Source organism: Rattus norvegicus, chromosome 9 (genome assembly GCF_036323735.1).
Source record: "Rattus norvegicus strain BN/NHsdMcwi chromosome 9, GRCr8, whole genome shotgun sequence".
In the NCBI taxonomy this organism is placed as follows: Eukaryota; Metazoa; Chordata; class Mammalia; order Rodentia; family Muridae; genus Rattus; species Rattus norvegicus.
The window spans coordinates 49,999,411-50,011,628 of NC_086027.1; the positions used below are offsets into that span (position 1 = coordinate 49,999,411).

General features: G+C 45.0%; 1 protein-coding gene across 7 annotated transcripts in view; it reads left to right on the top strand.

The window, feature by feature from the left end:
• The first annotated feature begins 1,147 nt into the window (after window positions 1-1,147).
• Il1r1 (interleukin 1 receptor type 1) overlaps window positions 1,148-12,218 on the top strand; it is a 76,022-nt gene continuing 64,951 nt past the window's right edge. For 3 of the 7 annotated variants that reach the window (XM_006244747.5, XM_006244752.5, XM_006244748.5), the window contains exon 1: window positions 1,148-1,442. Coding sequence is in view for 1 of the 7 variants with exons in the window: in XM_006244748.5 (XP_006244810.1) it covers window positions 1,440-1,442 (3 nt within the window). In the remaining 6 variants the exon portion in view is untranslated. Of the gene's footprint in view, window positions 9,337-12,218 lie in introns of all 7 variants that reach the window. The other 4 variants (XM_063266741.1, XM_063266740.1, XM_063266739.1 and 1 more) reach the window with 4 other exon arrangements.

Genomic DNA, 12,218 nt, shown 5'->3' on the forward strand with positions numbered 1-12,218 from the left:
ATGCCATCATTAAACCACTGAACTGAGAACGGGACCCCCGTTGAAGGAATCAGAGAAAGAACTGGAAGAGCTTGAAGGGGCTCGAGACCCCATATGAACAACAATGCCAAGCAACCAGAGCTTCCAGGACTAAGCCACTACCCAAAGACTATACATGGACTGACCCTGGACTCTGACCCCATAGGTAGCAATGAATATCCTAGTAAGAGCACCAGTGGAAGGGGAAGCCCTTGGTCCTGCCAAGACTGAACCCCCAGTGAACTAGATTGTTGGGGGAAGGGCGACAAGGGGGGAAGGATGGGGAGGGGAACACACATAAAGAAGGGGAGGGGGAGGGGCTAGGGGGATGTTTGGCCCGGAAACCGGGAAAGGGAATAACAATCGAAATGTAAATAAGAAATACCCAAGTTAATAAAGATAAAAAAAAAAAAGAATCAAGGTTTGGGTCTGCAGAGATGGTTCTGTGGTTAAGAGCACTGATTGTTCTCCCAGAGGTCCTGAGTTCAATTCCCAGCAACCACATGGTGGCTCACAATCATCTGTATAAGATCCAGTGCCTTCCTGTTGTGTGTTTGAAGGTAGCTACACTGTGCTCATATCCATTAAATTAATAATATTTTTTTCAAAAAAGGTTTACCCACTGTTTTCTATAGGCAGTGTGACAGCCATTCTGAGTTGCATGAAGATGTCTTAGGAAGAGAACTGAGAGCAACCAGGAATGACCATCCAGGGCCCAGGAGAAGCAGTAGTGAGAGAGCCCTGCAGCAGCCCTCCACCCCCACCCCCAGGGGTCACTGGGCAGGTTCAGGGTTCTGGATCCGATCTCTTTGTAGAACTGAATGAAGTCTTGTGACATTGCCTGGGGACCCTCTGATAGACTGGGTGATGGCAGTGTGTGTTGGGGGTGAGATCCCAGGCCAGGCTCTGTTTGTGAAGAATCAGGGCAGGACTGTAATTCTAGGCCAGGTGTATATCAGTGGCATTATAGAGATGTAATGTAAGGTTAGACAAGGGGAGAAAGCCTTCATTGGAAAATGTGGAAAGCTCATGTGCAGCCAGGGTACTAATATTTCATAAGGGCTTGGCACGTTTACCGAATGCTTCTGGCTTACTGCCCAGCTCTGAGTTTCCTGTTCATAGTTCCCCAGATGTGTCACTGCAGGATTAAAGCCCAAGAGGCTCTGACACAGGCGTCATGAAGAGCCCACTTTCGCTGGGTCGACTCACAAGAAGTCAGCTTTCCGTCAGTCTCGTGCACCCCAGACCCAGTCCAGTGCTTTTTAGGAAGCAAAGCAAAGAGTAAGTAATGCTGTCCTGGCCTAACTGCAGGAGGCATTTTTGGTTTTAACAGCCAGCCTCAGCTTAGCAGACTTCGTTCCCCGGGAGAAAGGTTGCTGGATGTCATCCGAGTTCCCAGTACACGATCGTGAACAACCCAGATGGTAAGATGGCTTGCTGCAATTTAGAATTTCCTGTCTCGATTTTCTCCTTCGTCTGGGGTGTGTGGAGATGTTTACTTACACACGGAAGAGTTACTTGGGAAGGACAAATGGAAACCGAGTAAAGGCAGCACTATGCTGTTCACTCAGAGAAGACACAGAGTTTCTTGGTGTTGTTCTACGTCCCTACAGGCACACTTAACATGAAGACGTGTGTATGAGCGTATTAAGATCGCCTGCAGTTAAGTTTCACTGTGTGGGAGATTCACTATGAAATGCATGGAAACTGTATTTTTAAGTACTTTTAGGGCTTATTGTAGACTCCTTTTAAGCATACTGTTTGCTTGTTAACGTCACTTACGATGTGCTACTTGTAAGCTATCACAGTCGTGGCTCTTGCATCAATGGGATGGGTTGTAAGGTGAGCCTTTTGCAAGGTTCACACCAGACAGGACACTCTTACTAGAGGGTGCGCTGAGAGCCTTGCTATCAGCAGGAGCCACTGGTTGCATTTGAAGTGATCGAGAAACCTGACAGGCAACGCGGGCTCACACACACTTCCTTCAATAAGGGTTTAAAAAAAAAAGCAGCCTTAAAAACCAAGTGCATGCCTTCTCTTTTTGTTTTGTTTTGGAGACAGAGTCTCGCTGTACACTCTGTTTGGAGGCTTTGTACATAGCAATAGAGAAGGTTGTGTATGCACTCAAATGAGGATTGTAAACTTTGCCCTGACTTCTCATTGGATAGCTTAACTGTTACAGTTCCCATCAGCTGTGTTTCTGGTAAAAACAACAACAACAACAACAGGGACAGAATCAGAAAGAATAAAGACAGGAAATAAGGAAAATAAGGTGGGGGACAAAATGAAGTTTCCTGACTTCCATTTAATTCAATCAGATTCCAAATTGTTTCATGCATGACAGTAGTTTTGTGCTGTGTTAGTGATTGTCTAGATTGCTAGAACACAGGGGATGAATTCTCCCAAAGGTACAGCCAGGCAGGAACCAAAGCGTATGGTAAGTCTCAGCATGTGCTGGAGGAGCAGCTGCCCTCTGTGGGTTGCAGGCTCAGTACCTGTTCTCCATGCTCACCGTAAACACGTTGATCTACCGGGAAGGGACAATATGAGAATTAGCCAGAAGATTGGGGAATACTTTCTGAGATTAAGATGGTATTTCTAATCGGGTCATTCATTTTTAGAAGTCATTTTCGACAGCACAGACACTGGTTAAAAACTTTGGGTTCACAAACCTTATTGGCATAAGCCCAACAGTTTGATGAGAAGAAAGACGTGACAGCCATTATGAAGGAATGGTGAAGGTCTGCTTCTAGAATGTGCCTTTCAAAAATTGAGACAGCACTGGTTCATTGTTACAAAGGTAAGTGAGTGCACAGGGATAGTGAAAGGAAGAGAAAAATTCTGCATCCTGGCAAGATGAATCCTGTGTGTGGGCCGTTGTGCCTCTGCACATCCTTCCTCTGAACTCTGAGGGTTTCTGCATGGACTTGGAGACATCAGAGTTTTGAACTATGGAGATGCAATGAAGACTATGTAAATATTCCCAAATCAAACATTTTCTGAAATCCGAACAGTTCTGGTCCCTAGCATTTCAGATATGGGAGAGTTGACCCATAACATGGATGAATATCTTGTCTCCTGAATATATTTGCATTTTGAAGAAATATAATCATACTACACGTGTTTTATTACTTGGTTTTACCTTCTAGAAATATAGTGTGAGCAATTTTTCATAGCAACGAGTTTCTTTTAATCAAGGCGCTAGAGGTTGGGGAGATGGCTCTGTGGGGAGAGAGGTCACCGTGCGTACTAGGTGAGCAGAGACACACGGATCTGGGGAGGCCCCTGGCCAGGCAGTCTGGCTCACTGGAGAGCTCCCGGTTCAATGAGAGGCCCTGTCTCAAAATTAAAAGAAAAAGGTAGAAAAGTGATTGAGGAAGACACCAGAGGTCAACCTCTGGCCTCCACATATGCCCATGTTACTGCACAGGTGTGCCCTACAGGCTTTTAAAACACCTTACATAGCTTATTAAATAGTATCGGTGGATGAGACATTGTTTTCTTTTCTATTGTTAGCAACATAGACTTTATAAATAGTTACAGTGAGCCTTTGCATCTTCTCATGAGTCTTGTCTTGGGATAAGTTCCCAGAGATGGAATCCACTGTTGAATTAATCCTAGGAGTGCGCTACATAAGTGTCCATCACAAGTAGGCAACATTTTCACTGGCCCTGGCCTTTGTTTGTTTGTATAATGATGAATTGTACTAGTTTGGGAAACTTCTGACTCCTTCCCTGCCCTTTGGTTTCAACTTAAATCTTTTTCTTTTTTCTTTTTTTAACACCAAAGTGCCCTTTTACCGTAACTTCTGCCAACCTAGTTTCAGAGGTCTGTGACCTCCTTTGATGTCTCTCAGAAAGTGTGCTGAGGGGGCGGGGTTAACTTCTTTTGCTCTGACTTTTACCTGGGGGGAAACCTCATTACAGGTTTTATCTCTCCTTTAAAGTTGACTTAGATTCAGAGGCACTGTTTGCTGTGTGGAATACTGTAGATAAAAGTGGTTCCCCACTTGTCATTTCTTAATCCATCTGCCTTTAGGAACAGCTCATAATCCATCTGCATTTAGGACAGCATGGTGACTTTCCTCCAGGGATTGTCACCACCTGTGAGTTTTGTTTTGGTCTCCCATGGCCATTCTCTCTCTCTCTCTCTCTCTCTCTCTCTCTCTCTCCTTGCCTGAATTGGGGGTTGACCACCTACTGTGCTTTCAATAAGCAAATCTGGAAGAAGCCAGTAAAAGGGAGCTGGAAACATTGTTACCCGACTCTTTAAGGAAGGGGGTATTCCAAAACAAACAGAGATTTAACAAAGAACCCAGATAGAGCTTTTCTGGGGTGAATGGAAGGCTGGTTTTTGTTTCTACTCAGTGTGTGGTAACATTCTTTATGGGAGCTCCTAAGCAAGTGAATGCTCGGAGTTTGAGCTTGAGAACATGACTGAAGGGGAGACGGACAGAGTGATTTACTCCATCTCCAGCACTGCTGATCAGGACTACACTGATGTTTGTTCTGACCAATGAGAGCAACACTTGTACACCTGATACTTGGTCAGGTCAGGGTCCCGTTTACATTCACGACAGAAGGGAGCATTTTCGCTAGCTTGTTTTGAAGATTAGGAAACGGAGGCATAGAGAACTGAGTCTATTGAAGTCACAGCAGAAGTTGCTGTGGAGGCAGGATTCTTGGTGCAGACAGCCTGACTCTGGAGTCCAGGGGGCTTACAGAGAACTTTGTGTGGTTCACTTGAGTGTATCCTTACATCCTGCCAGATCTTCCCTAAGGAGGAAAAAAAAATTATGTCTTTCTTTGTTTGTTTTGCTTTATTTTACATATTATTTCATTTCTTTCCCAGGAGCCTAAGTGTCACCCTTAAGCATTCGCAAAGATCCCAAAGCTGAAACTTTTTGAGCCACGTTCACACGATGCCACAAGTGGAAAATTACAGCCACAAAACTTTGCTTCACGCCCAAGATTAGGCAAAAACATTATATCAGATACGTGTGCAGGAGATTTAAGTGAAGCAAATGGATCTCACTCTCTCTTTATGTTCATACAAATATTCCAAGATGTGAAAAACTAAAAGCCCACAATCTTAGACACTTTTTTCCCTAACTCAGACAAAGTATATTCATTATTTTCTTGCTCTTGGGCCAGATGAGCAAGCCAAGACCCAGAGCATCAGTAAAAAGCCCACCACGAAACCCACCAGTATACATCAAATGCCCTTCGTTCTAAGCCCACAGACCACCAGGTCCTCCCCAGCTGGGAGCCAATAGCCGTGGTTCTTCTATCAAATGTCCTGAGATGTCAATTCTGATGCCTTTGGAGATGCTGAGGCTGCAAGCTCTATCAGAGATTCTTAATCTCTCTGAATCTACAGGGGCCAGTGGAAAATGTCACCTGGTTTGAATGTTCTGACCACATTGTCCCTGGCTGGATATTCCGTTTATCTTGTCAATCTAACGGTGATTGGTGCCTGAAATGGGCAGAGACTCTTCAACTTTTCACCTGCTGAGGCTTCAAGTCATTACCTAGGGAGCTCAGGGACTGTCCCTGAGAAGGCTAGGATGAGCTGCAGGCTCAGTAACAGAGGTCACTTGTAGCTTCTCACGAGCCACTTCTCTGTCTTCCCTCTGCTTAGCTGTCCTGGTTATAAATGGTCATGCATACAATTACAGAGGGATTTCTATTTACTTTTGGTTAAACTTTTCCATAAACTGTTGCAGTCTTAAATGTAATTAACTTACAGGCAGTGCTATAGATTGGACCCAGGGCCTTCCATATCCGGCAAGCAGCTGTATATCTGAACTACACTCCCAGCCCTAACCCTGTAATTTGAAGGGAGGATAGTTAAATACTAACTGTACATGGTTTGTCTGTCTTTATACATCTTCTTCATACATACAACTTCAGGGGTCTAGATGGTAAGATATTTTGTGGGTCACTGATTTTTTTTAAAGTAGGTGACACACAGCTTTTTCATGTCTGTACTTAAAGGACTGTCCAGGATGTGTCTCTCCCCTCCCTTTCTGCAGCGCAGTATCCTCTTTTTTCTGGTCTTTCACAACAGGCACTTTTCTGAAGGACTGTTCGTTGGTGTCCACTTCTTCCTTACAGTGAACAGTCCATTACAGTCATTACAGTGCATTTCTGTGTCTACTGGGCTGCCTTAACTCTCTGGAGGTCCCTGAAGGCATCTGTAGTCCTTTGTCGTGTTCATCAGTGTTGCAGTGGATAACAGCTTGCCCCTGTCACTTTGCAGATGTTCAAGCACCCATGCCTGTAAGCTGAATGTGACTCAGATAAACAAATCACTTCCCATCCACACCACCAGCTGATACCAATGAGCAGCCCCGTCAGAGATACCCAGTACATTGTTTCCCAATGTACTCCTTCCCAGGCACGAGCCAGTCAGCCAGTCAGTGTGTGTGTGTGTGTGTGTGTGTGTGTGTGTGTGTGTGTGTGTGTGTGTGTACTTGTATGTTTATGTGTACGTATATGGTGTCTGTGTTTGTGTGTGTCTGTGTGTGTGTATGGTGTCTCTCTGTATGTTTCTGTGTCTATGTGTGAAGTTTATTCCTGCGATATCTGTGCGTGTGATGTTTGTGTGTGTATTGTCTCTGTATGTGTTTGTGTGTGTGTGGTTTCTCTCTCTCTCTCTCTCTCTCTCTCTCTCTCTCTGTGTTGTCTCTCTATGTGTGGTGTCTCTGTGTGTATATGTACGTGTGTGGTGTTTGTATGTGTGATGTTTATATGTGTGTTTGTGTGTGTGTGGTCTCTGTGTTATCGCTGTGTGAGTGGTATTTGTATGTGTCTGTGTGTGGTGTCTCTCTGTGTGTCTTGTGCTTGTGTCTGTGTGTTTGTACCTCTGTGTGGTGCCTGTGTGTATTGTGTATGTGGTGTGTTCTCACTCTCACATGCATGTGTGGAGGTCAGATGGTGATAGCATGTGACTTTCTCCTTTGCTCTCCATTTTGCTTTTTGAGACAAGTTCTTTCCTTGAACCCAGAGTATGCTGCTTCGACTCGACTGTCTTGCCACTTGGCTTTGCCCTCTCAGGGCTGGGCTTATAGGCACATGCTGCCAAGCCTAGTTTTCATATGGTTCCTGGACATTTGAATCCGTGGTTCTCATGCTTACAGAGCAAGGGCTTGACTCATTGAGCCATCTCCCAAGTTCACCAAGCTAGTTTTTATTGAGGGGGAGAAAAGGTGAGTTCAGTGTCTTACTATTAATATTTTAAAATTCAGTGTGTTGTAAACTGTCTCAGAATGTGAATGAGGTTGGGCATCCATTCTCTTGGTTTAAATAATTACATATCATTACTTCCACTCACTTACCAGTTAGTTTTTGAGGACTTGCTTTGTGTGTGGCCATGGGATAACAAGACAGGTGAAGGGGACCTGGCCACTACCGGAAAATCCTGTGATGAGTACCATAAAAGCCTAAAAGGGCTGTTTAGACAACAAATGGCTGAGCTCTATCTTACTCTAATAATTGGTACTTTTTGAGGGGAAAGGAGGGGCGTCTCAGGACATGAGATGGAGCTACTCAGAGATTGGGCACAGGGTCGTAAAAGTTGTGTTTGAAGAATCAGGCACAGTGGCCCATATCCATATTTTAGCGCTCCAAAGGCTGAGGCAGAGGGATCACAAATCTAAGGCCAACATGGCTATAGAATGAGAGGAGATCCAGTCTCAAACGCAGCAATCAAGCAATGGCTGTTTGAGCATCAGAATGTCTGTGCATGGGTGAAGGGACTGGGGGAGGGTAACAGATGAACCGGACACAGAGACTGAGGGCAGATCATTGTGGGCATTGGGGCAGAGGTAGGAATTTGGATCAGATAGACTTAGGTTGTCAAGTAGGAAGGCAGAACTGGAGCCTCCGTGCTTGAACCTTGCTGACGGTACCTGCTCCAGTGTGTGACATTGTGGTGGCGGGGGTGGGGGGAGGCTCTATGCATCAGCATCTTTTGTTTGTGCCTCAAGAGATCATGATGGGCTGACACTGGGTGAAGGACCTGTGCTTTACCAAGCTCCGACCTCAGCAGGACATAAATAATAAAAGCTTTGTCTGGAATGGCCACAGAGACTTTTAAACACAAAGTACATTTTATCTTTCCTAGAAGCAAAACTCCACTTAGGAAAAGCATTCCCATCTGTTACTCAACGGACTGACCATTTCGCCTCCTGGTTCGGGCGTTTCTGAGAAGCGACTCCCTGGGTGAATTCCAAGTTTCAAATGTCATTCTGTGCTGAGCATTGCTCCAGACCCTACAGGTGGGGAGAGAAAGAGTGGGTAGAGAGGGAAGCACAATCATTAATTGGGGAGAATTTGTCAGTCCACCCTGAGACACATCAGCTGACTATCAAATGGATGCAGAGAGGAAGTAGTGAGGAAGGCCCAGCTACCTTGGAGAACAAGATAAAAATAGGTCTAGTGAGCATGGTCACCAAATGTCATTGAGGCTCTGCCTGGAGATTGCTATAGGTGGGGTCTTACATATCCTTCTCTATGGCTGCAGATGGGTTACAGTCATATTTAGAGATAGGGATAGGAAGTTCCCTCAGCACCACTGCATGGACAAGTGGGGGAGAGGGGCTGAGGCTTCCTGATTTCAGCAAATGATGAACACTACCAGCCTTCTGTGCCAGGGAGCTGAACAAAGTTTCCAGTAGTCCTGCAGTCCATAACGATAGCGAGACAGTGTCCTCTTGCAAGTCATATTCCCCTCTGGTCCATTACTGTGGGCCGACTGGCTCATGAGTTGAGTATGGGCTGGACCGTGGCTTCCATTCTTACTGGCTCTAAGTGTAGAGATGTACTCTCATTATGGAAGGAAAGAGGAAAGAGAAAACACAGTTTTGATCAGACACACCCAGACCCATCTCTAAGGCTAAACTGTCCTAGGTGATTGTTTGTGGCCAGAGAAGAGCAGAGTTAATGTGTACGTGCACAGGAGTGGAAACCCTTGGGATACAGCTTTTGGTAAATATGACCCCAGGGAAGTGGTGATAGATCAGGTTTCCATGGAGCCAGGCGCACCTGGACAGGAAGTGGGGGAGCTGTCAGGTCAGCTAACATCCTAACAGCTTTACCTTCTGGTCCAGGGATGAGGACGAGGGTTATTTCTGAGAAATGACTCCATATGTGAATTCCAAATATATGACGCGCACAGAGCTGCCTCAAGGCAGACTCAGCAGGGGCTGCGCCGTATCAGCGAAAGCATGAAGTTAAAAGGCTCGCCAAGCGAAGTCGCCTCTGGTTGTCTGGATGGGACTGGCTTCTGAGCCTTTAGTTGGCATCATGCAAAACGGTATGTTATCTATTTAAAACCTTCTGTATTCTGCACGCCATTTCTACTCTCTATATTTTATTATGCTGGACTGTACACTAGACTGTCTGGACTCGTCAAGGTGGAACGGATGGTTATGAAAAGCCAATGATTTACAAAACAAGGGTCATAAACTTTGACACATATCTATGGAAACTGAAGCACACGCTGTAGGACTCAGGGATGTTAGGTGTTTGGTTTTCCTATACCCGTGTGGACTGCTTGTTCAGTCTTTAATCCCAGTGTGAGGATATCAGGAGGTAGACTCTCTTGGAGACATTTAGGTTCTGAGGCCCTTGTGCACAATAAGATCAGCACGGTTATCAGACGCTGCCTAGCTTTCTTTTTTGCCATGTGTTCACACAGCAAGAAGCAGGCTCTGGAAAACCAGGAGGTAAGCTGTCACCAGAGTGGGTTTGCAGGCACTTGGGCCTTGGACTTCCAGTCTCCGGAACTGCGGGAGATAGGCATTCATTTTTTTTAAACCATGCTGTTCCTGGTAGCTCGTTATAGCAGTCACAACAAACTAAGGCGCTATGTCAGATCAGTTCACAACGATGGTGTGAACAGATTTAAATTTAAAAAGCCTTGGCAGCGATTTCAGCCAGTGTTTGTCTGAACACTGCCAGACAGTGAAAGAACAGGGCAGCTTTGTTCTAGGACCGCAACAGCACATCTTCATCCTTAGTGGGCTACTGGACTGTTTTACCAGAGGAGGAACCCCTGGGCTTGAACATGTCTTTTCTGTGGAGACACTGAACCTCTCAGCACTAAGATGGTTTCCTCCTGTCTGAAGTCAGCGTTGGGGTTGCTTAGGCATTGCTACCAAAAACACAGCCCAGCATAACCACAAAGCCAACACATTCCAAAGCCATAATTACACCCCGAGAGGCTCATGTAGCTTCCATAATTCTAGAACTTGACTGGAAACTCTGAGTCAACTCCTCCTAGATGCTCTCTTGCCGATGGTTTTATTTGCTCACCTCTTGACCTCTCTGTGTTCTTGAGATGGATGAGTGGTCACCCAGTCTTAGGAGCGGTACCTTGGGCACAGCCTCTTTGCCTAGGGACTACCTTTCCTGGAAGTTCTAGAACAAAAAGTTAGCAGGCATCTATCCCCTTGATGTCACATCTGGGAGCTTTAAAGGCATTACCACGTTTCTCCTGTGGGTTTTGTAGTTTTCAGTTTCTTCCTAAGGAAACAGATTTAGTGCTAGGAGTCATGTTTCTTGGGCTGTAGCAAGTCCACAGAAGACTTCGGATTTGCACATTAGATTTTTGGACTCTCAAACTTCTTTCTCCATCACTGCTAAAGTGATAACAGTGACTCAAGGAAGAACGTAGTCTTTAAAAAAAGATTTTATATACTTTTGTTTTATGGCTCTACATGAGTGTCTGCATTAATACACGTGCCTGCTGCTCTTGGTGTGACCACAGGGTATTGAATTCTTTCCTAAGTAAAGAGAGTTGTGAGTGGCCACCACATGGGTGCTGGAAACTGCATCCACCCCTTCTGTTAGAGCAGCAATACTCGTACCTACTGAGGCCCTGTGAAGGTTTTTTAAAGAAGGGGTATTAGAGCTTTTTGATTGATTTATAATGGGGCTGCACCGTGAGGAACTGAACATAAATTGGAACATATCATTGGACAGTACATGCAACCTACTGACCCTGCCAATTACTGCTGCCTGGAGCACAGTGTACTGTCAAGTGTCTGACGTGTGATTCTCTGGCTGACTGGAAACTTCGCTGTAACTGCTCAGCAGTAATCGAGTAAAATACAGCAGTTCAGGGAAAAAAAAATCCAAATTCAGAACACAAAGTACAGTTTCCATTGCAAGAGCCTCACTCTCGGACCGTCATAAGGTAAACTACAAGCTGAGCCACGAAGAATCTGGGTCAGTCTACCATTGGACATGAATGTCTGGACCATACATTTCTCACTAACACTGAGTTGATTCAAGTTTCTTAGCACAGACCCTGAGGGATAGGACCCACACTGGCATCTGTGAATAAGTTAGTTTTTAAAAAAGGACGTCATGCAAAAGTTTTATTTTTTTAGCCCCTGGAAGGATTGTGAGAAAGTGTTCAGAGGAATTTGGTAACATTTTATGTTAAAAAAAGAATTACATATGAAATACATTTAACAACAAAGTATACATCCAATCATCATGGCATCCCACTAGCAGTTCCCATGGAATAATTAAACAGATTCTGCTAGAAGTGGGTGGGGGGAAATCTGGTCTCTCAGACAGCATCATCTCTTTCTTAACTCCTCTATAAAAGCCTATTCAGATGTTCTCAGGATTTCTTCCCTAGACCGGGGTGGTAGGGGTGGGGGAGGAATCTATGCTCTGCTCAGTGATTGCACTCACACTGACAGGATGCATATTGAAACTTCTTTGACTTAAAAATAAAATCTTATGTGAACCCGCTTTAACTACCTGTTTGAATCAATTTCCCTCAAGGTTTAAGCACTTTTCTACGTTAGTTCTGAGGTGACTCAGAGGGACAAAGGAAGGTGACAGGTTTTGCTCTTGTGGGTGGGAGGGAAATGACAGGCAGCACCTCTCACTGACTGGATGCAGACCATCAGCCTCAAACTGAGGTTAGTTTCATCGTACAAGCCGACTCCTGTGCTTACTTCCCCAAAGTGAAGCTTTTTAACAATTTCGTAAGGCCATGTACCTAGAAACTAGATTCACAGGAAAGTATACACTATGGTAGGACGTAGGATGGGTGTGTGCGTGCTTCCTTTAGGGTGGGTTTCGCACTCAGCTGTTTTAGGGAACCTGAACTCTTTTCTTTGCTTGGCCTCAGTCTGCAGCAATGGATAGAAAACAGTTGGAACAAGATTCTGCTAA